The following is a 23,821-nucleotide window of genomic DNA, read 5'->3' as shown; positions in this document are numbered from 1 at the left end:
CAGTGCCAAGCAAAACAACAAGAGGTGCAAACCCCCTCCATGAAAAACACCACCAAACCATAACATCATCACCTCCGAATTTTACTGTTGGCACTACACATGCTGGCAGATGGCATTCACAGGGCATTCGATATCGGATCGCCACATTGTGTACCATGATTTGTCACTCCACACAACTTTTTTTACTGTTCAATAGTCCAATGTTTACGCTCCTTACACCAAGCGAGGTGTCGTTTATTTACCGGCGTGATGTGGGACTTATGAGCAACCTCTCGACCATGAAATACAAGTTTTCTAACCTCCCGCCTTACTGTCATAGTACTTGTAGTGGATCCTGAAACAGTTTGGAATTCCTGTGTGATAGTCTGGATAGATGTCTGCCTATTACACATTACGACCCTCTTCAAATGTTAGCGGTCTCCGTCAGTCAACAGACGAGGTCGGCCTGTACGCTTTTGTGCGGTAGGTGTCCCTTCACGTTTCCACTTCACCATCACATAGGAAACAGTGGACCTAGGGATGTTTAGGAGTGTGTAAATCTCGAATGCAGACGTATGACACAAATGACACCCAGTCACCTGGCCACGTTCGAAGTCCGTGAGTTCCGCGGAGCTCCCCATTGTGCTCTCTCACGCCGGCCGATGTGGCCGAGCGGTTCTAGGCGCTACAGTCTGGAACCGCGCGACCGCTACGGTCGCAGGTTCGAATCCTGCCTCGGGCATGGATGTGTGTGATGTCCTTAGGTTAGTTCGGTTTAAGTAGTTCTAAGTTCTAGGGGACTGATGACCTCAGAAGTTAAGTCCCATAGTGCTCAGAGCCATTTGAACCATTTGAGCCATTGCTCTCTCACGTTGTCTAATGACTACTGAGGTCGCTGATATGTAGTATCTGGCAGTAGGTGGCAGCATTATGCATATAATAAGAAAAACGTATGTTTTTGGGAGCGTCCGAATACTTTTGATCACACAGTGTAACAACAACAGTTTATTTAAACGAAACCGCATAGTAACTGTTGTAGTTTGTAGATCGTTTATGAAATTGGGACGCCTTTTAAATTTACGACAGAGGAATACGCCGATATGGCGTTTATTTATGGCAGCAGATTGTGAATATCGCGTACGTTATCCAACTAGGAGGATTCCGAATGCACGAACCATTAGTGAAGTATTTCGAATGTTACGGGAGACAGGTTCTCTACCTAGCGTTCATAATCACTTCTGGAAAACTACTGCAGATACACGTCTGGGACATGTTTTATTTGATCCATCAGACCAATAACAATAAAATAAATGGAAATCGTGCTTTACTTACACCTCTTACAGTTTTGCGATGGCTTCATATTAGCGATGTTCCTAAATTTCAGGCAAAATCTTTTATTAGCCATAATTCCGTAACTAAACATTTGCGGACCTATGTTTATATGATCTTTTTTCTTTAGTTTTACTTGTAGAATAACATATTAATATATTTGCACATCTTCATGAATCACCCTGTATATATACACTCCTGGAAATGGAAAAAAGAACACATTGACACCGGTGTGTCAGACCCACCATACTTGCTCCGGACACTGCGAGAGGGCTGTACAAGCAATGATCACACGCACGGCACAGTGGACACACTAGCAACCGCGGTGTTGGCCGTCGAATGGCGCTAGCTGCGCAGCATTTGTGCACCGCCGCCGTCAGTGTCAGCCAGTTTGCCGTGTCATACGGAGCTCCATCGCAGTCTTTAACAGCTATGTAACAGTCACCTGGCCACAGCAGAAATAACTAAGGGTCGAGACACATGGGTGGTCTCATCACTATACGCACAGTACAGTGACGACATAGAGCCATACCTACATATGATACAAGACATTGCTGAATACTCTAGAAATAAGAACCTAATTATATGTGCAGATATCAACGCTAAATCCACACTATGGCACTCGGACAGAACGGACGACAGAGGACGGAAAGTCAACGACGTCATACAGGAGACACAACTACATATTATAAATGAAGACGGACCTACACCTACATACAGAGGTCCAGGCGGATCTGCCACCAAAATCGATATTACTCTGGCGAATGACAGAACATTAGGACGACTGCAAAGATGGACCATACACGACTCTCTGACCACAAGTGATCACAACATAATAGAAATAAGTCTCACAACAAACAATTATCGCACCACACACAATACAACACACTTCAACTTTAAAAGAGCGAATTGGGACAGACTACAACAAATTGTTCAAAATGAGAATATATACAACATACAGGGAAGCGTGGACTACAGAGCACACAAACTGACACAAATCATCCAAATAGCACAAGAAACAGCAATACCTACGCACACACACAGCAAACAACGGGAAACACCATGGTCAGACGAATTAACCAGACTCAAACGTGACATGACAAGGAAACGAAAACTATACCAGAGGACATGGATACAAAGAGACAAACTACTAAGACTAGCTGCATATAGGGAAGCCAAAGAACTCTTCAAAAAGACATTATTTCGGACCCGGAAACAACATTGGGAGAGCTACTTGACCACACACACACAACAGAATATCTGGGGGGAACAATACAAGATCCTGACAGAAAAAATAAAGACCCCATTGGCATTAAGCACGCTACGGCAGGAAGACGGCACAATGACAGTGGGATGGAGAAACACAGCACAATATCTGCTGAACAAACTCCTCCCGGAAGATGCCACAGACTCAGACACACAGGAACAGATCACACTCAGACAAGAACTTCATGAACAGTATAACACCGACGCCGTCACCTGTCCCTTTGCGCACGAGGAAGTTGCGGTAGCGATAAGAGAGCTAAAGAATAAAAAAGCACCTGGACCCGACAGGATCCATGCAGAAGTGCTTAAGAGGCTAGCACCACAGATCACCCCATACTTAACAGAACTACTAAACGACGCCTTAAGGCTAGGACGTGTACCGACAGTCTGGAAAACCTCAAATACAGTCATCATACGAAAATCATCAGACAGAGACCAATCAGATCCGAAATCCTACAGACCAATATGCCTCATAAACACCATGGCAAAAATCCAAGAGAGGCTACTGTGTGACCGCTTGCAGGCTCACAGAACCCTACTTGGAATGAATCCCCACCAGTTTGGATTTCGGAAAGGGAAAAGCATCGATGATGCAATAAACAGAGCTTTAGAAATTACACAAAACACAGATAAAACATACTCCTTGGCAATCATGATAGACATCGCAGGAGCATTTGACAACCTGTGGTGGCCAGCACTGTTTCTGAGGTTACGCCAGATGGAAGTACCCGCAGCCCTATACAACAGTTTTTTAGATTACTGCAGAGACAGAATAGTGGAATGGCGCGTGGGCAACCGGAAGGTAATAAGGAAAATTACCAAGGGATGTCCGCAGGGATCGATCTGTGGACCCATCTTCTGGGACATAATTTTTGAACCTCTCCTGCAACTGCTGGAGGAGGATATGAGGACAGACGGTGCTGTCGCCTATGCAGATGACCTACTGGTGGTCATCTCAGCAAATACAAGAGCCCAGCTAGAGGAGAAGGCGAGTGGCACACTGCAGACAATAACACAATGGTGCAACACAAACAAACTCAAGATAGCGGGCAACAAAACAACATACACACTGCTCAAAGGGCAACTCAGACGCAATCCATCTATTAAAATACAGAACAACAACATAAAGAGAATGACGGTAACCCGCTACTTGGGCGTATACATAGATGAGAAGCTGAACTTCCATGAACATATCAGAATAACAACAAACAAGGCAGAAAAATTACTACATAAACTGGCAAGGATTAATTCAGGACAATACAGACTTCCTCTGTCAGTCACACGAACTTACCACTGCGCACTCTTCGAATCAGTGCTAAGCTTTGCGGCCAGTACATGGGCGCACAGACTCAACCTCGCCACAAACAGAACAGCGGTTAGGCGAGGGCAGAGAAGCGTCCTTCTGCGACTATCGGGAGCCTTCGGCACTACATCAGTTGAAGCACTGTGTGTCGTGCTAGGAATCTTCCCGATAGATATCACAATCAAATATCGGGCCGCTCTGTACTGGTTAAAGATGGGTAGACTAGACCAGGTCAACATATTGACTGGTTCCCCGCTGAACAATAAGCGGGACCTCAAAAAATGGAAAATCGACACATGGCAACAGGAATGGGGCACAAGTGATAAGGGACGGAGAGTCTATACATTTTTTCCGAACATAACGGAAAGATTAAGAATGAAACATGCCGATCCTAGCCGCGGCATGGTGCATTTCTTGACTGGCCACGGACCTTATCCCACGCACTTAAATCGCGTGAGTCTTAGAGACACATCAACGTGTACATGTGGAGGTATGGGAACCCCCGAACACACAATCCTATTCTGCGGGAAATACAGACAGCACAGGAACACACCTGGGATACAACACTTACAGACAGAGGAACACATATACGACGCGATCAGAACACCTGAACTTTGGGACATACTGAACGCACTAACAGACAAAATTTCTGACGAATGCCACAAAGAGTACAGGAACAGAAGACCACACAGACAATAAACCTATATGCAGCACCCAGACAGACACCATAGTGTGGAAGAACTAAACTAAGTCTCAATATAAAACAACTGACATGCAATAGACTTACATAAGTAGACCTAAAACTGACAATAGATTAATGTATAAAATTAGACATAAACAGTGTCGGCGCACCGTCGCAATTGCCATCAGCTACCACGGCACTCTAAACCTGTATAAGTAACCAGATAGAACATAAATAGAGATATCAAACGCCACAACTAGAATAGAATAGAACTTCCTAGGCTAAGGTTAGGGGACTGAGGATCAGAGGCTTGAAGATAAATCCCAAGGCGCTCATCCTCAGTCCCCTACGGTGGTGGGACTATCATCTCTTCCTTTCCTATCGTCTTTTCTCCTCTTCAGACTAAACTATTCCTTGTATTTCCTTCTTCCAATTCAAAATTAATTTTTGTAAAATTTTTGTTAAATCGGTTTTGGGAAAGCTGCCAAAGTAAAGAAAAAAAAAAAAAAGAAAGCACAGACCCGCCTCCACGTGGCGGGACACGGGCAACGGTGCGACCGGATGCGGGAACTGGTGTGAGTTTCATCAACTACATCAGTGTCCGCACACCGGTCGTAGCGGCCAAGTGGTCAAAATAGACCCACCTTAAGCACTTAGGTGGTGGGTCGTAAAATCAGGGCGGCAAGTGAAAAAAAAAAGTCTTTAACATTGGTAGCATTCCGCGACAGCGTGGACGTGAACCGTATGTGCAGTTGACGGACTTTGAGCGAGGGCGTATAGTGGGCATGCGGGAGGCCGGGTGGACGTACCGCCGAATTGCTCAACACGTGGGGCGTGAGGTCTCCACAGTACATCGATGTTGTCGCCAGTGGTCGGCGGAAGGTGCACGTGCCCGTCGACCTGAACCGGACCGCAGCGACACACGGATGCACGCCAAGACCGTAGGATCCTACGCAGTGCCGTAGGGGACCGCACCGCCACTTCCCAGCAAATTAGGGACACTGTTGCTCCTGGGGTATCGGCGAGGACCATTCGCAACCGTCTCCATGAAGCTGGGCTACGGTCCCGCACACCGTTAGGCCGTCTTCCGCTCACGCCCCAACATCGTGCAGCCCGCCTCCAGTGGTGTCGCGACAGGCGTGAATGGAGGGACGAATGGAGACGTGTCGTCTTCAGCGATGAGAGTCGCTTCTGCCTTGGTGCCAATGATGGTCGTATGCGTGTTTGGCGCCGTGCAGGTGAGCGCCACAATCAGGACTGCATACGACCGAGGCACACAGGGCCAACACCCGGCATCATGGTGTGGGGAGCGATCTCCTACACTGGCCGTACACCACTGGTGATCGTCGAGGGGACACTGAATAGTGCACGGTACATCCAAACCGTCATCGAACCCATCGTTCTACCATTCCTAGACCGGCAAGGGAACTTGCTGTTCCAACAGGACAATGCACGTCCGCATGTATCCCGTGCCACCCAACGTGCTCTAGAAGGTGTACGTCAACTACCCTGGCCAGCAAGATCTCCGGATCTGTCCCCCATTGAGCATGTTTGGGACTGGATGAAGCGTCGTCTCACGCGGTCTGCACGTCCAGCACGAACGCTGGTCCAACTGAGGCGCCAGGTGGAAATGGCATGGAAAGCCGTTCCACAGGACTACATCCAGCATCTCTACGATCGTCTCCATGGGAGAATAGCAGCCTGCATTGCTGCGAAAGGTGGATATACAATGTACTAGTGCCGACATTGTGCATGCTCTGTTGCCTGTGTCTATGTGCCTGTGGTTCTGTCAGTGTGATCATGTGATGTATCTGACCCCAGGAGTATGTCAATAAAGTTTCCCCTTCCTGGGACAATGAATTCAAGGTGTTCTTATTTCAATTTCCAGGAGTATATATGGTTCGATACATAAATAACGTTTTGGCTCATCAGCGTGTTTATAACTATCAGTGACAATCATCCACTCTGCTGTTAGTTGCTTTACGCTGAAGGGGCGCTATGTCTAGAGCGTACCTTGGGAAATACGATGTCTAGGATGTCAGCGTCATCGCCACTGGTCTCGACGACCTTAGGCCCGAGCGAGAAGAACTGCCCACCCAGGAAGGCGTTGGTGAGCGCGAACTGCGCCACCAAGTTGACCGCGTTGAGCACTTCGCAGAGCACCATCCACATCGCCCACGGCCGGTTCAGGTGCAGACGCTCCAGGAACGCCTTCCTCACCACAGCTATGTTCTCTTCCCGTGCCTTTCGGGACGGTATCTTCTTCTGCAAGGAGACAAAAATGAATTTATCATTCACTTTGCAGTGGAAGGTGCGGTGTTTTAGAGAATTTCCTGACGGATTTAAATTGTATGCCGGACTGGGATTCGAACCCGGGACCATGACACTCACGGATAGTGCTCTTATCGAGCGAGCTATCCGGGCACGACTCACTAACTGCTTTCTCTGCTTTGTTTATATCACAGTTTTACTTGTGGGAACAATGCCGTAGGCACTGGCAATGCCATTTGTTCGCAATATCGTTTCCTTCAGGAGTGTTGGTCCTGCGAGGGATACAGGGGGACTTTTATGACGTTTGTGTAGCAGGAGAGAGGGTCTGAAAGAAGTAAAGCTGTTAAGGTGTGTCTTGAGTCATATCTAGATAACTTAGGGTGTAAGAGCATAGGCCACGGAAGGCAACATTTCGGGTTGAGTCCCAGTCCAGCAAACATTTGAAATCTTCCAGGCAGTTTAATACAGAACAGCCCTTGTCAAAACCCACACCAAGCTACAGTCTTTAAGATACGAATCAACCTTCTCCATATGCTGCATTGCTCAATATCTAAATAAAAAAAATAAAGTTTATAGATGGAAATGTTATATTTGAGTCCAATGTAGAAAAAATTGTGTAGCCTGCTGTGAGACGTTAATAACATATAAGCTGTCAGCTGTGCATCGTCATGTTTTCGCGGAGTAAAGATTGTTCCATAAAATTTCGGGCTTGCAACCGCATAAATTCAGCTTTTTCTTCTAATATTTCGGCTGAACACCGTCCAGCCATGTTCAGAATGAGCCGAGGTGACTAACGCTCCAGCATTTACTCCGTCCTTTTTCACCCGAGTATCCACCCAGCGGTAGTCACCTCGGATCACTCTGAACATGGCTGGACGAAATTCAGCCGAAATATTAGAAGAAGAAGCTGAATTTATGCTGCTGCGCGCCCGAAATTTTATGGAACAAGCTGTCAGCTATTCATCTACACTCTCTGTGTCCTTCTCATTGTCTACTTTTTACAGTGGCAATTTCCCAAAACGCCATTATATACGGTGTTGCCAAATCAGTTTACTAAAAGGAAGATAAGACAACAAGCAATCTCATTTGTGCCAGCAATTCCCAGAAGACCATGTACAGCAGAAATAATAAATACTTAAAAATTTTTTTAAAAAGTCTACGTGCAAATCATTTAGATTTCAAACAGCTGTTAACTGAAGAGTTCGTATTCCTCTTGGGATAAGATTAGATATCATAGGCTTAGAATGAAAACCTTACATCTAAAAAAATACATAAAATAAATACTTTTATTGAGTTATCAGGTATAAAGCCTCGTATCTCACCTTATGAGATATGAAGGTTTCATTACAAGCCGACAACATATTTCTTGTTCCACAGATACGTAGTGAGGAGGTCCTCAAGGACGTAGAACATGTCGAAAATACAAGAAGACGTAATACACATCCAGAAAAAAGGAGTATACTAGTGTCGCTTCCACAGAATGAAAGTAGAAAGGTCTTCGTGGCTATGGAATAATTGAGAATAATCTTAAACATATTTTCATGTAAGGGGTACTAACAGACACATCACCATACACGCAAATGTACAAAACACTGAGGGCCATATGTTTATTATCGGGATGCGTAGCCACGTATCATCAAGGAGAAGAGATAATATAACGAAGTCAGTTAATCAGAAATTATTACCATTGGAAATATTTCGTTAATTAGCTAAGGATTTTGAATGTGTGAAAAATTATATTCTCTTGAATAAGCTAAAATATTATGGAATAGTAGACACAGTAGCTTCGTGGTTTTCGTCTCAACTGAATAACATGAGACATTGTGTATCAGTTCCATATCGAAGAAATAGCAGTAAATACTCTTAATTTTAAATAATTGGTATATTAAATGGTTCCACTGAATCGTTCGTTATTTCTAATACACATAAACAATTACCACTTGCATTATCAAAAACTGTGCATACTGTCCCTTTTGTAGATGATAACAAGTATAGGAATGGAGAACAGTGTGTTTCTCTTACTGTAAAGGCCAAGGAAAGAAATATTTAGGAACATCCAAAAATGGTTCTACACAATTGTTTTACCGTTAATTAGTGAAATGACTCAATACCTATCATGATACAAATAGTCCATTCAAAAATGTAAGGCAAGAACTCATAGTGGACCACAATATTGTTGCACCTGGGCGTAGGGCTTCTCATGAGCCAGAGCATAATCGTGGCTGATAGTATACGCACAGCTGACCTGAAAGACTTGACAGTGTGATTTGTTTTCCTTAGTCCCCACTGTACTTGTTAACAGTAACGTCACCGAATATTTTCGATAACGGCTGTGTGCAATAATATCGTGGTTGAGTGATAGACAGTTTTCAGTTTCTTTCATTACGTACAGATCACAAACAACCATAATTACAAAATACGAACATCTTAGAATTAATAAAGCACCTTATATAATTCCGTGTGCTTCCATGACGAGAATCAGTTAACGTAAGTTTCCTGTATATAGTGTCGCGCCAGATTGTAAAAATAACTGTGACTGAATGAAACCGATGTTTCCTTTGCAGATGTAGTGGCCCTCCTCTGGGTCTCTGATCCGTTTTATTCAGTGACAGTTCTTTTTACAATATATCGTAGTATCACAAACAGAAAATTTTTATATTAAAAGCGCTATTGTTCACCTACAAATTTTGTCAATGTTAGCTAGAATGCACTGTTTCAAATTCTGAAGGTAGCGACGGTAAAATACTCGGAGCGAAAGGTTGTATACAACTTGTGTAGAAATCATACGGCTGTTGTAAAAGTCGGACATGAAAGAAACACAGTAGTTGAGAAGGGAGTGAGACAGGGTTCTAGCCTATCCACGACGTTACTCAGTCTGTAAAATGAGCAAGCAGTAAGAGACCAAAGAAATATACGGAGAAGGAATTAGAATTCAGGAAAAAGAGATAAAAACTTTGAAGTTTGCCGACGATATTGTACTCGTAATTCTGTCAGCGACAGCAAAGAATTGGGAAGTGCAGTTGAACGGAATGGACAGTGTTTTTAAAGGAAGATTTAAGACGAACATTAAAAAAAAACAGAACAAGGGTAATGGAATGTAGTACAATTAAATTAGGCGATGTTGAAGGAATTAGATTAGGAAACGAGACAGTGTAAGTAGAAAATTATTTTTCGTATTTGGGCCACAAATTATCATATATGATGGTCGAAGTAGAGAGGATGCTCAATGTAGACTGGCAATGGCGAGAATAGTACTTTTGCTAAAGAGCCCAAGTGAAAAGGAGTTTTCGTTAGAGGTATTTCTCTGGAACGGCAGGCCGTTGTGGCCAAGCGGTTCTAGGCACTTCAGTCCGGAACCGCGCTGCTGCTACGGTCGCAGGTTCGAATCCTGCCTCGGGCATGGATGTGTGTGATGTCCTTAGGTTAAATAGGTTTAAGTAGTTGCTAAGTCTAGGGGATTGATGGCCTCAGATGTTAAGTCCCATAGTGCTTAGAGCCATTTGAACCATTTTGAATCATCCTTGAACGGATGTGCAACGTGGACCACAAATAGTTTAGACTAGAAGGGCTTTTGAAATGTGCTGTTATAGAATTATACTGCTATACTAATTAACTAATGACGAGATGAGATAGAACAGAAACTAATATTTAGCAGTCACAGGCTCTGCATAGCACGTGCTGCTTCCACAATCTGCCTCCATTTCTTTCTGTTTTGTGCTCTGTTCCTCCAGGTGTCTTCAATCTCCAGGACTGACAGATCCTTCACTACGTCGTCCATCCAGCGCTGCCTTGGTCGTCCTACGGGGAGTCTGGTGTTTGGTTTCCCCTCAAATGTTTCTTCGCCTGTCTTTCTTCTGGCATACGGGCTATATGGCCTGCCTTCCGGATTTTTTTTCTCTACAGCTTCCGTAGTATTGCTGGTTGTTGCATCAAGAGGTATGTTTTCTCACATCTCCTCCAGTTCCATTCTCCTTGATCTAAGATCGGTCCCCATATCTGCCTCATTACTTTCCTTTCCAATATTAATAGTTTATCCATTTCACGTTTTGTTACGCTCCAGATTTCCGAACCGTACATGACTGCTGGTCATGTCACAGCGTAATAGATTCTCATCTTAGTATCTGCTGATACAGATTTTAAGCTGAGCGTCTCCCTCGGGGAACATGTGCATTTCATTCCCACTTTTTCCCCTTGATATCCATTTGTTGTTGTTGTTGCTGGTCACCAAAGATCCCAAGTTCAAATGGTTCAAATTGCTCTGAGCACTATGGGACTTAACATCTGAGGTCATCAGTCCCCTAGAACTTAGAACTATTTAAACCTAACTAACATAAGGACATCACACGCATTCACGCCCGAGGCAGGATTCGAACCTACGACCGTAGTGATCGCGCGGTTCCAGACTGAAGCGCATAGAACTGCTCGGCCAAAGCGGCCGGCCAAGATCCCAAGTATTTGAACTGGTGAACTCTGTTGAACCTCATGCCATCTGTCTCAAGAAATTCTTGCAGCTCTTGTCTTCATCCTAATTGCAGGAACTCCATTTTGTCTGGATCCACCTTTAGCCCAACCTCCTGTGCTTAGTTGTCCATTTTGTGGTACATTCCTTTCAACTCACGGATCGATTCACTTAGCAGTAATGTATCATCTGACGAGATACTGAACCGAAATGGAGAAAAAAGAAGTTTGTGGCATAACGTCACTAAAAGCAGAGATCATTTGATAGGACACATTCTGAGACGTCAAGGAATCGTCAATTTAATGTTGGAGGTAAGTGTAAGGGAGGGGGTGGGGTTAAAATTGCTGAGGGAGACCAAGAAGCAAGTACAGTAAGCGCGTTCAGATTGGTAAGGCTTGTACGGGATACAGCAGCGTGAAGAGCAACATCAAACCAGTCTTCCGAATGAAGACCTTTACTGTACGCACCATTATAGCTACCTGTGATTTAAAAGTGGACGAATTACTCATTCTCCGCATTTCCATTCATTAATGGTTTACTTAATTATTGTTTGGAGAAGCAACTAATAGGGATATTATTTCTCGGTTCTATGGAGTATTTCTGTACCTTAAAAATTTTGAAATTTATAGGTAATTCACTTGCTGCTTTCCTCTTAGTAATCATCGATATGTGATTGGTCTTTGCTTTCTAATTACAGCTGTGCCTTGGTATTCACAGTTCAATATTTTCACATTCGCTCTAAAACATTTCATCCTTTTTCGGAGCTGATGAAGATACATATCGAATCTAAATTTTTGAGACCATTTACGCTGAAATTAGGCTTTACGTTTCAAAACCGTGTTCCTCCATTTGGTTGGCACTGCCCATTGACTGAATGATAAATTTCTGTTGTGGATATTTCCTAAAATCACATCTATTCATCGTCATCTATCAATACATTATGTCGATTATGGGAAAAATTTGTATTTGCAATATCATCATATTTATCTTTCGTCACCCACTTTTTAATTTTATCCGTTGTAGGTAATTCATTCGAAGGGCTGCAGTTATGTACGACTTTAGCTAAACGTTCGTATAAGCTCTAATTTCTCTGATTTTCTCGTCGTGGTCTTTTAGTGAGACATACATGGGAGGAAGTAATGTGTTGCTCGACTCTTCTTGGATAGTACGCTCTCGAAAGTTCAATAGCAAACCTCACCGTAAAAAACAACGCCGCTCTTGTATTAGTCAACAAAATATTATATGAGTAACGGTATTTCGGTTGGCTTATCGTGCGTTTTTATTGTGATATCTCACGAGGACAGGCTGAGCGACTTTATACACAAAAATATCTTGGAATCAAAATTCTCTGTTTTTCCCTTAGTGGCCACTGCACTTGTTTACTGTAACGTTAGCGCGTGTTTCCTTAGTGGCCACTGCACTTGTTTATTGTAACGTTAGCGCGTGTTTCCGATAGTGGTGACGGGAGGGCAGGTGCAGTATTATCTCCGTAACGTTCTCACGCTTACCACGCAATTCCGTGACCAAACGGGGCGCTCTTCGTCCGACCTGCTCTATTCGTTCTATTAATATAAACTGGTAAGAGTCCCAGATGGATATGCAGTACTGAAGAACTGGTCGAAGTAGCGGTTTGTAAGTCAATTTTTTTTGTAGATGAATTAAATTTCCTTAATATGCTACTAATGAATCTACCTGGAATCTTCTACTTTATGCATTCATTATATTTTAGGTCTCTCTGGGCAACAATTCCTAGGTCTTCTGTGGTTGGCATTCCACTGAAACTGTTTCCAACAATTCATCACCAGTTTGTGTGCAATGTGTTACATCACATAAACTGAACTAAATGAGAGCAACACTGGCCCACAATGAAACATTAACTAAATAATCTTATGGGGAGGCAGTTTTTTTATAAGTCTTTTTATAATTTCGCTCCCTGTTTGAAATACGATCTGTTACGCAGTCAAGCGTTTGTGAGCTGTGATGGCCTCACGTAAATTTTAGTGAGCACTTACAGAGGGATGTGGACGAGAAACTAGTATCTCACAACAATGTTATCGGTGTGTCTACAGTCAATATGTGACGACCTGTTTATCGGTGTGATTGTTCTCGGGGCTACGCCTGCGAACGGAAACGAAGAGCTCTCTGCATATTTAGCATTTATAGAGGCTATTACTGTTTGTATTTATTTAGTGTAAACATATGAACAGTCAAAATGAGGAGTATATGCAGCATACATTCTGACGAGAAAATATTTTCGAAAAATTTATCAAATGAAATTCAAAAATTGCTGTCAGGTAATGAGGAATTGTTCTTTAAAATCTAGACGTCATTACGACGCAAATTCCATCATCTTTCGTAATCTCCATCTTTCATTACCATTTCGTCAACCATTTCCTTCTTGCACCGCTACTATCACGTTATCGTTCGCGTCTTCTTCGAATTTTGCCTTATCCGCACATCGAACGTCAGCAGCCAAGTTTGTAAACGCTTCTTTATTATCTCCATTTGGGAACATTAAGCTGATACCACAGTCATGCAGATTTTGTAGCTGTGGCTTATTTTTCCCGAAAATCTCCGATTGTTTTCTGTCTTTACTTTTACATCATGGTTATAAGCTGCATATCAAAATGTTTCAACGCGGGAGAAATGTGGGAGTAATTCATTCTTGCATGTTTTAAGCTCTTCATCCTCATTTGACCCAACAGAAAAAAACTGTACTCTGCATCGTTTTATGTCTTAGCTGTCACTTTCACCTGTACGTTAAAGAGTTTCTCTCACCCTCTTACTCACCTTCATGGTGCGTTATATAACGTACAGTCTTCAGAATATAGGTGTTTATTAACCAGGGGTCTTGACAAACCACAGCAGCAATTCTATATGACCTCTCACATCACTAGTCAATGCTTACCAGGCAGAAGCATGTAGAAGACATGTGGCTCATGTACGAAAGAATAGTCCACCATGCACTGGCCGGAAATGTACCCAGTAGAACAGTAATTCATGATGACACGGACTGTCCAGATGTACGAACATTGTGAAGAAATTTCTAAAGAAATAACCACTCGTAGACAAGAGGCGTAAAACAAAGCATTGGGCAGTAGATGGAGTGATTCTCAATGTCAAGATGACGATGTGTTAAGTATTCAATGACTGACAAAGCTGAATCTTATAGAAAGGTGTCTTACGAAACGCAAGGAAATTCTTGTCATACTTAAAGGCTGTCGGTACCACCAAGGTTATCCATGATGGATGATGCTGGATCGGAAATGAGGGAAACATACGAAACGCAAAAATTCTGAATTCTGTTTTCAAATGTTATTTTATCAAGGAAGCTTCGAAAGTATTGCTCCGGTTTATTTTTCTCCCCTCCGAATAACCTAGATATTACTGTCAATGCCGTTGAGAAACAGCTGGAATCAAAGGTGAACAGGGCTTCAGAGCCTGATGCAATCCCGGTCAGATTCTATACAAAATTTGCAGCTGAGTTAGCTCCCATTCCAAATATAATAAACTGTAGACCCCTCGAACAAAAAACTGTGCCTGGTGATTGGAAGAAAACACAGCTCACTTCCGTCTATAGGAAAGGTAGCAGAAGTGACTCACAAAAAATACCCTTTCAACTCACTAAAATCCATCTGTTGCGGAATCCCAGACCATATTCTGAGCTCAAACAGTATATGGTGTTTCGAATAGAATGGCCGCCTAAGTGCCAACCAACATGAATATTCGAAACATCGATCATGCGAAATCCGACTTATGTTTTTCTCACATGACATCCTGAAATCCATAGATCAAGCAGTTCAAGGCAATCAGATGATTTAGTATGTCTCGACTTTTGAAAACTATATGGCATGGTAACAAACCAACGATTATTAACAAAATTACTCTCCTATGAGGTATCAAAAAAATTGTGATTGGATTGAGGGATTCTTCGTAGGCAGGATCCAGCATATTATCCTTGATGTAGTTTCATCAACAGCAGTCGAAGTAACTTGATGTATATACCATGGATGTGTGTTGGAACCCTTGTTGTTTATGAGGTTACTGACCTGGTAACTTCAGAATTTTCACAGGTGATACAATTAGCTACAGTGAAATACTGTCTGAAAAAGTTGCAGAAAAGTTTATTCAGATCTGGATAAGATTTCAAAAAGGCACAAAGATGGTAACTTCATTTAAACGTACAGAAATGTAAAATTACGCACATTAAAAAAACCTGGAAAGTGCGAGGAGGACTCGGGGGCTGAGAATTCGGTACAAACTTAATTGTGTATGTTAACAGTTCATTTATAGGTTTTGATGAGTGACTTTGCGAGTATCAGAATATGTGACATAAATGCCTGAGACTCTTGTTTGCATTGACTTACAACCTTGAACTTTTTACACCGCCAAGGGACAGGAGCCCGTGTTATTTCCTGTGAAAAAGGTGTCTTAACACACAGACGGGTGACAAATGGCAAAAAAATATGTGACAGCCTACGATTAGATGTTAACAGTTATCAAGTTTTTTTCTGATACTTGTACTGTGAAAACTTGCTTCTCGCCAAATGAGCCTAGGTTAAAGTACCCCAAAGGTTTCGATGAGTGAGTTCGCGAATATCAAAATATGTGACATAATTAGTCGTATCGTTTGATTACATTGCCTTATAAGCGTAAATTTTGCACACCGCCAAGTGACCGTAGACCTTAGCGTTTGGTACAAATTTCGACTTGATACCTCTACCCACTTTTAGGAAAAAGAGATCTTAACAGATGGACAGCCAGATGGACAACTAAGTTATCCGATAAGGGTTCCGTTTTTACCGGCTGGAGTACGGAACGTTAAAAACGAAACAACTGGTATCCTATGACTACAATATCAATAATTCACACCTAGAATAAGCACACATTCAGATACCTAAATTTAACAATTTGTGGTGATATGAAATGTAATTATCACATACGGTCAGTTGTATGTAAGGCAGGTGACAGATTTCGGTTCGTTGACAGGATGCTTTGAAAATTTAGTCAGTCTGCAAAGGAAATTGTTTACATATCCGTCTTGCGTCTCATCCTAAAACACTGTTCGAGAGTATGGTGGCCATAAGAAATAGAGGCTATTGCACATAATAATGCAGAGTGGCACGAATGTTTGACTCACGGAAGATGGGTTGTTGTTGTTGTTGTGGTCTTCAGTCCTGAGACTGGTTTGATGCAGCTCTCCATGCTACTCTATCCTGTGCAAGCTTCTTCATCTCCCTATACCTACTGCAACCTACATCCTTCTGAATCTGCTTAGTGTATCGGAAGATGGGTATGGAGATGAAAAATGGCTGGTTTTTGAAGAGTGAAAGAAATTTTCCCACTAAAGGCTACTTACAGAATTTCAATAACCAGTATAAGTGGAGAACGTAGAGTGTTCTCCGGCTCCCTGTGTATATCTCCCGCAAGGGCCAAGCAGATAAAATTGAACTAATTACAGCACGCACAGAAGCATTTAAGAAGTAATTGTTCCTGATCTCCATACGTGACTGAAACGGGAAGAAACCGCATTACGTTGTACCACGATGAGTACCCTGCGCCATGCACCTCACAGTAGTTTGCAGAGTATGTATGTAGATATAGATGTAACTTACTACACCCTGCTGTACCGAATACATTCTCTAAGTTGATAAACGCAGATAATTTCCAGGTAGTCATTGCCCTGCACAGATTCAGATACACTCTTACGGATATGGGTACAGAAATGTACAGAACTTTAGTTTGTCTTCAAATTTACTAAATATTCTTGAGAGTATCACTTTCCACGAATTCCGGAATCGTTACTGGTGTTTTTATATTTTGACTTCGTAGGGATTTATTTTTTAGTTTGATTACAATTATTCTTTCCCTAGGTCATATACTTTTGTCGCATGTCATTTGATTCTGTTGCTATTAGGGTTGGCTTTACACCATATCTGTCTACCTGGATTTTTCTATTGTTACGCGAATTTCATAACAGTAATTTTTGCTTATATTTTTTATGTAATATTCTTACATGCATCAGGTTTAAGATTTTATCTAAGTTCCACTCGTGTTTCTTGATTTGCAGTATTGTTGTATAAGTCACTATATTAATTCATTACATTTTTAAGTTTCGTTTTCATGGAGATTAACAAATATTTACTATATAATTTAGCGTCTGTAAGCTGTAAAGGAACGTCTTAAATTCAAGACACTTCCGTCCAACCTATGCGTTAAAAATGGGGACATGCAAAACAGAAGATGTTAACAGTGTTTAAATGTTTCAGATTAAAACTCAGTGATAAATTCGGTTGGAAGAAGCATACAATAGGATTGCGGAAGCGCGTAAATACATCTTTGTTACCAATGTGTATGTTGCCAGACACTGGTGACGAAAAAATAAACAAAATCTGTCATACTTCATTTAATTTCTTTTCATAATGTCCCATGATATAACTGGGGTAACTCATGAAGTCAAACTACACCTTATGGGTCAAAAATTGTGTAATATGTATATCTGTAGATACACTGGACACCTTTCTGAGAGACGGGCAAGACGTTATGAGGAATGTTCTTATTCCATATTGATTCCGTGAACTGAGCATTTGATCTGGAAGAGAGATCTATCACTTACGTGAATTTACGCTACAGATTTACATATTATACTATTTTTGACCCATAAGATGTCGTTTTTCATGAGTTACCCAATATATATATGTCTGCTTGTGTCTGTATATGTGTGGATGGATATGTGTGTGTGTGTGTGAGTGTATACCCGTCCTTTTTTCCCCCTAAGGTAAGTCTTTCCGCTCCCGGGATTGGAATGACTCCTTACCCTCTCCCTTAAAACCCACATCATTTCGTCTATCCCTCTCCTTCCCTCTTTCCTGATGAGGCAACAGTTTGTTGCGAAAGCTTGAATTTTGTGTGTATGTTTGTGTTTGTTTGTGTGTCTGTCGACCTGCCAGCACTTTCATTTGGTAAGTCACATCATCTTTCTTTTTAGATATATTTTTCCTACGTGGAATGTTTCCCTCTATTATAATCATATATATATATATATATATATATATATATAGACATTAACAAATATTTACTATATAATTTAGCGTCTGTAAGCTGCAAAAGAACGTCTTAAATTCAAGACGCTTCCGTCCAACCTAGGAGGTAATTTTAACTAGACTCCGGATAGGGCACTGTCTTTTTAGCCATCAACATCTTTTAAGTGGTGATCCTCCCCCACTCTGTCCCTACTGCTCTCCCCACTGCTCTCAGCTGTGGTCGGTAAGACACCTTTTACGTGAGTGCCCCTATTTTACTCCGTTACGCGTCCGTGTACAGCTGTCACCTGATATATCTTCCATTTTAGCAGATGACACGCGCTCAGCCGATCGCGTTCTCGAGTTTATTAGTGCCAGTGAGATGACTTCAGTCATTTGAAGCTCTTTTTGGGGACAACAACCCTCTTGTATAGCGGTTTTTTAAGCTTTCCTTCTATTTTTAGTTTCTCCAATTTTTTGAGTTTCGTTCCCATTTCTGCCTTTTCCTAAGTCACAGACCGTAGCAGTTTTGCGCCCTAAAACCATAACAAAAAAAAAAAAATCGCTCGCAACAGAATCACCACCACCGTTGTCTCCACCCCTGGCGCACTGTCTCCGCAGCTGTAGGCCAAGTTATTTTGTGTGCTCTGTGACATGAAGAGTCTGGCACAGAGTAAGAAACAGTAATAGGCCATATCAAACCATTTAGAATGCTGATCGAAAAAGAGACCTTGCCTCGCTCCAAACTTTGAACCAAACGGTAGAGCCATTATTTATAGGTGTATTCAGACATCAACTACAAATCCGAGTTAGATGCGATACTTCTTTTCTCAGCACACAAAGCAATGCCAAAAATGGAAGTGAATAAGATCTTACTACACAGAATCGAACCTCGAATATTTCAGAGATTTTGTCACCTACTACACTATTGATACACCAAAGTATGTCTTTGGGACCTAAAAGGAAAGAAAATGTTCTAGCTTGTCTACATTTACAGCTATACATTGCAAAGTACTGTGAAGTGCATGGCACCCATTGTGTCAGTTATTACGCATTATCTCGTTCCATTCGCGTAAGGTGTGAGGGAAGAACTGTGGTTTAAATGCCTCCCTGCGTCATAACTGCCCCTACGCAAACGATATGTAGGGGGTTGTAGCAGATTCCTAGGCATTATTTAAAGCCAGTTCTTGAAACGTTATAAGTATGTTTTCTGGGGATACTTTACGTCTATTATCGAAAGTCTGCCAGTTCAGTTTCTTCAGCATATCTATGACATTCTCTGACGGATCAAACAAACCTGTCACCATTCGCGCTGTCCTTCTCTGTGCACTTTCAATACCTCCCGTTAGTCCTATTTGGTACATTTCTCACACACTTGAGCAATATTCTAAAATTGGACGCACGACTGATTTTCCAGCAATCTGCTTGTAGACTGATTGCATTTGTCCAGCACTCTAGCAATAAACCGAAGTCTGTCACCTGCTTTATCCAAGACTGAATGTATGTGATCATTCAATTTCATACCCCCACAAAGTATTACACTCAGCCGGCCGCGGAGGCCAAGCGGTTTTAGGGGCTTCAGTCCGGAACCGCGCGACTGCTACGGTCGCAGGTTCATATCCTGCCTCGATCATGGATGTGTGTGATGTCCTTAGGTTAGTTAGGATTAAGTAGTTCTAAGTTCTAGGGGACTGATGACCTCAGATGTGAAGTCCCATAGCGCTCAGAGCCATTTGAACCATTTTTTGTTACACTCAGATGTTGTGTGAGTTGACAGATTCCAACTGTAACTCACTGGTATTATGATCATAGGGTACTATGTTTTTCGTTTCATGAAATGCGCAATTTTACAGTTGTGATCATTTGAAGCAACTTCTCAGTGAAACTTCCTGGCAGATTAAAATTGTGTGCCGGACCGAGACTCGAACTCGGAACCTTTGCCTTTCGCGGGCAAGTGCTCTACCAACTGAGCTACCCAAGCCCGACTCACGCCCGGTCTTCACTGCTTTACTTCTGCACACAGTTTTAATATGCCAGGAAGTTTCATATCAGCGCATTCTGGAAACATCCCCCAGGCTGCGGCTAAGCCATGTCTCCGCAAATCCTTTCTTCCAGGAGTGCTAGTTCTGCAAGGTTCGCTGGAGAGCCTCTCAAGTTTGGAAGGTAGGAGACGAGGTACTGGCAGAAGTAAAACTGTGAGGACCGGGCGTGAGTCGGGCTTTGGTAGCTCAGTTGGTAGAGCACTTGCCCGCGAAAGGCAAAGGTCCCGAGTTCGAGTCTCGGTCCCGCACACAGTTTTAATCTGCCAGGAAGTTTCATATCAGCGCACACTCCGCTGCAGAGTGAAAATCTCATTCTGATAACATTGTACTGATTGGCAGTGCAACCTGGATTTCACAACACGACCCAGAACTTTGTCAAACGACTTACCTAGCACCGCGACCCACAGAAGACAGATACAACACGCTGCTGCTGAACATATACCGCTGGCTGGTACGTACATTGTTGACAGTGATGTCTTCGTCAGAGCTGACGAGGGCGGCGTACTCGAACATGTTGACGATCGCTTTGAGGCGACCGCCCTCCTTGTTGCGCCATATCCAGTGCGGGATGTAGAAGGCGAGAGCCTGCAGGAACAAAACGAACGGCACCCACTGGTAGTAGGCGTGTCTCACAACTGGTTCTCCTTCCACGTAGGGCCCCACCCCCGGTAGCATGCCGCCACCGCTCAGCACGGCCGAGGGGTCCAGGTGGCGGACAACGGTGTACGTGCTCGTGAAGAAGCAGAACGTCTCGATCACGTTGTTGGGGACACCATTGTCGTTGATGCATCGGATGTGCTCGCCGATGTACTGGCGGCTCGTCACCAGGATCGTGCACACCAGCAGCAGGATGAAGGTGACGCGGTAGTGCAACTTGAAGACGAGGTTGTCGATGCTCACAAGCTTCACCTTGAACTTGATGTTCTTGCTGAACTCCTCGAACGTTTTGAGCATGGTGTGGCCGAGATGTGCGTCTTTCAGTCGAGGAAAAGAGAAACACAGTGCCTTCGAGGCCTACCTGACATAAACTGATAAGGAGAGATAGGGTCAACGTGAGTTTAATCTAATCTTTAGGATCCATACTGCTTAGAGGCTACTCTTTTTCGAGGAGATATGATGTTTCATCATTTTCTTTATTCATGTCCCCTTTAACACAAGGGTACGTTTCACTACTACGTCTTGTTACATTACAACAAATGGTTCAAATGGCTCTGAGCACTATGGGACTTAACAGCTGTGGTCATCAGTCCCCTAGAACTTAGAACTACTTAAACCTAACTAACCTAAAGACATCACACACACCCATGCCCGAGGCAGGATTCGAACCTGCGACCGTAGCAGTCGCGCGGTTCCGGACTGCGCGCCTAGAACCGCGAGACCACCGCGGCCGGCACATTACAACATTTTAATACTATATGTATGTATTGTGTGTGTTTGTGAGCGCTCGCGCATGTGTGTGTGGAGTGCAGCGCAACCTTTGTGTTGTATGTTGTTACACGCCCTCACTTCATAACACACTGCGGAGAGTTTTAGTATTTAAATCAGAACGTTGGCGTAAAGTCTGGTGACCAGAAACATTACGCCACCACCTCTATTCCCCCTGCAGGGGAAATATTGGCAGTGAAAGTTTTTTTTCACCACCAGGATTCGCGCGTTAGCGTCCTGCCTTTTTTTTTGTGTGGTCGTAGCGGACGTCACATGACATCCGTTGAAGTTCGTTGTTGATCCCTTCACTCAGTTCTGTGTATTACAGAAACTAGCCAGCTCTCTGACCGAACACCTTGAGCTACAGGGCCGGCTTCTCGACTATGCATTTATAAAGCGTAATTTAATTTATAAGAAATAGAGCATGTGTTCTAAATTTTGCATTGTTTCTTGTGAATAACAAGTGGCTTGTATCTTCTCTTATAATGTTTGTTTACCTGAGAGACGGTACTCAATTGTTTGCTGAAGATGACCCAATAAGCTGAAAAATAGTTTGAAATAAACAATAATCAGTAGAAAAGAAACAATGTACCTGTTATTCAACCTTAAATATGGAAATGTTTCAACCAAGAAGTGACGGAAATATTCATAAATAAGAACAATAGAAGTTAATAGTAACTACAGCTCCTCTCAGATTCAAACAAGAATGATTCTGTTAAGTATCTTTATCGAATCCATGCGGCTTTGTCTTCTCTTTGTGAAAATTTTTTTTTTTACTTGGACACCTACAGATGGATAAATAACGAAAGAAAAATCAAATAAAAATTTGATTTCTAATACAGATGTCACTAACAACGGATATCAAAATGGTATTCAAGACAAATGACATCCAGAAATTCACATTTTGTATCGCTTATTTATAGAAGGACAGTTTACAACCTAGGTTACATTACTATAATCCGGTAAACTTTATTTGAGGGAATCTCATGTACGACTTTCCATTGCTTTACAACATTACATCGTACAGTAACTATTAATCTCGTTTGATGTGCAATTCGTCACATTGTTTGCCCATACGTTATTGAAGAATACGGAAGAAGGTTGGGATTTAACTTCCCGTCAGTCGTGGTGTAGTTAGAGACGGAATTTAAGCTTACGATGTGTGAGGAATCTATACCGTGCTTTCCAAAGGAATCATCCTAGCATTCGAGACTTAATCTATCTACAGATACCACGGAAAATCTAAACGTGGATGCCAGTTGGGGGCGTAGAATCATCCCATTATGCAAGTCCAGCACTGCTCCACCTTAACCCGACTTACGATATTGAATATAAAGTTTTATGGATATTGTAATAATTATGAGAAATCTTTGCTATTATCCCTCAGTGAATCGAAATGTTCAGACTTACAATATTCGACTTTCCACCAGTCACTCGCGCAGCAACGAATAACTTAATTACTCTCTACTAGTTACAAAGTTATGCACATCGCATACGTATCGTACACAGTTACATCGTAGGAGGAAGTTTTGTGTTCAGCTGAAATTGAAATTACATAAGAAGTACATGTACTTGTGCAGCACATAATTAAGCAAGATAAACATGACTTAAGTGGATGGTATCATGCCATTTGCTTTAAGTCTGTATGTCGGAAATGTATATCGCACTGTTGGTACGTTTTCGGTAAAATACAGTTAGAACATCCTGACTGAACCACAGTGCAATAGTCTCAGATATCTGTATCTGACGATAAGATCTAAAAAAGTCTCCACACGTAGCGCATAACTCTGATAATATGGTGCGGCACAGTTTGTCACACTGACAGGTTATGTACAGGTTCAGTTTTCTTTCCGTTTTTACATGGGCGTCTTCATATGGTTCATACATTTCTCGTAGTCTTGTTGAGATGATAATTTCTAAGCCAGACGTTCAAAGAATACTCTAGGAGTATCAAATACTAATACTTATTGTATCAATTATTCTCGCGATTCTAAATTGAAGCCAGTTGGTTAATCACAGATGATAAATTCACATGTCTTGCGC

General features: G+C 42.4%; 1 protein-coding gene across 1 annotated transcript in view; it reads right to left on the bottom strand.

The window, feature by feature from the left end:
* Positions 1-23,821, bottom strand: part of LOC126414003 (innexin inx7) — a 149,171-nt gene that overhangs the window by 17,531 nt on the left and 107,819 nt on the right. The window contains exon 2 of the mRNA XM_050083311.1: positions 6,573-6,824. Within this exon, the coding sequence (XP_049939268.1) occupies positions 6,573-6,824 (252 nt within the window). The remainder of the gene's footprint in view (positions 1-6,572; positions 6,825-23,821) is intronic.

Source organism: Schistocerca serialis, chromosome 1 (genome assembly GCF_023864345.2).
Source record: "Schistocerca serialis cubense isolate TAMUIC-IGC-003099 chromosome 1, iqSchSeri2.2, whole genome shotgun sequence".
Lineage (NCBI taxonomy): Eukaryota > Metazoa > Arthropoda > Insecta > Orthoptera > Acrididae > Schistocerca > Schistocerca serialis.
Note: the sequence above shows the minus strand (reverse complement) of the source record. Positions and strands in the feature narration are given on the sequence as shown.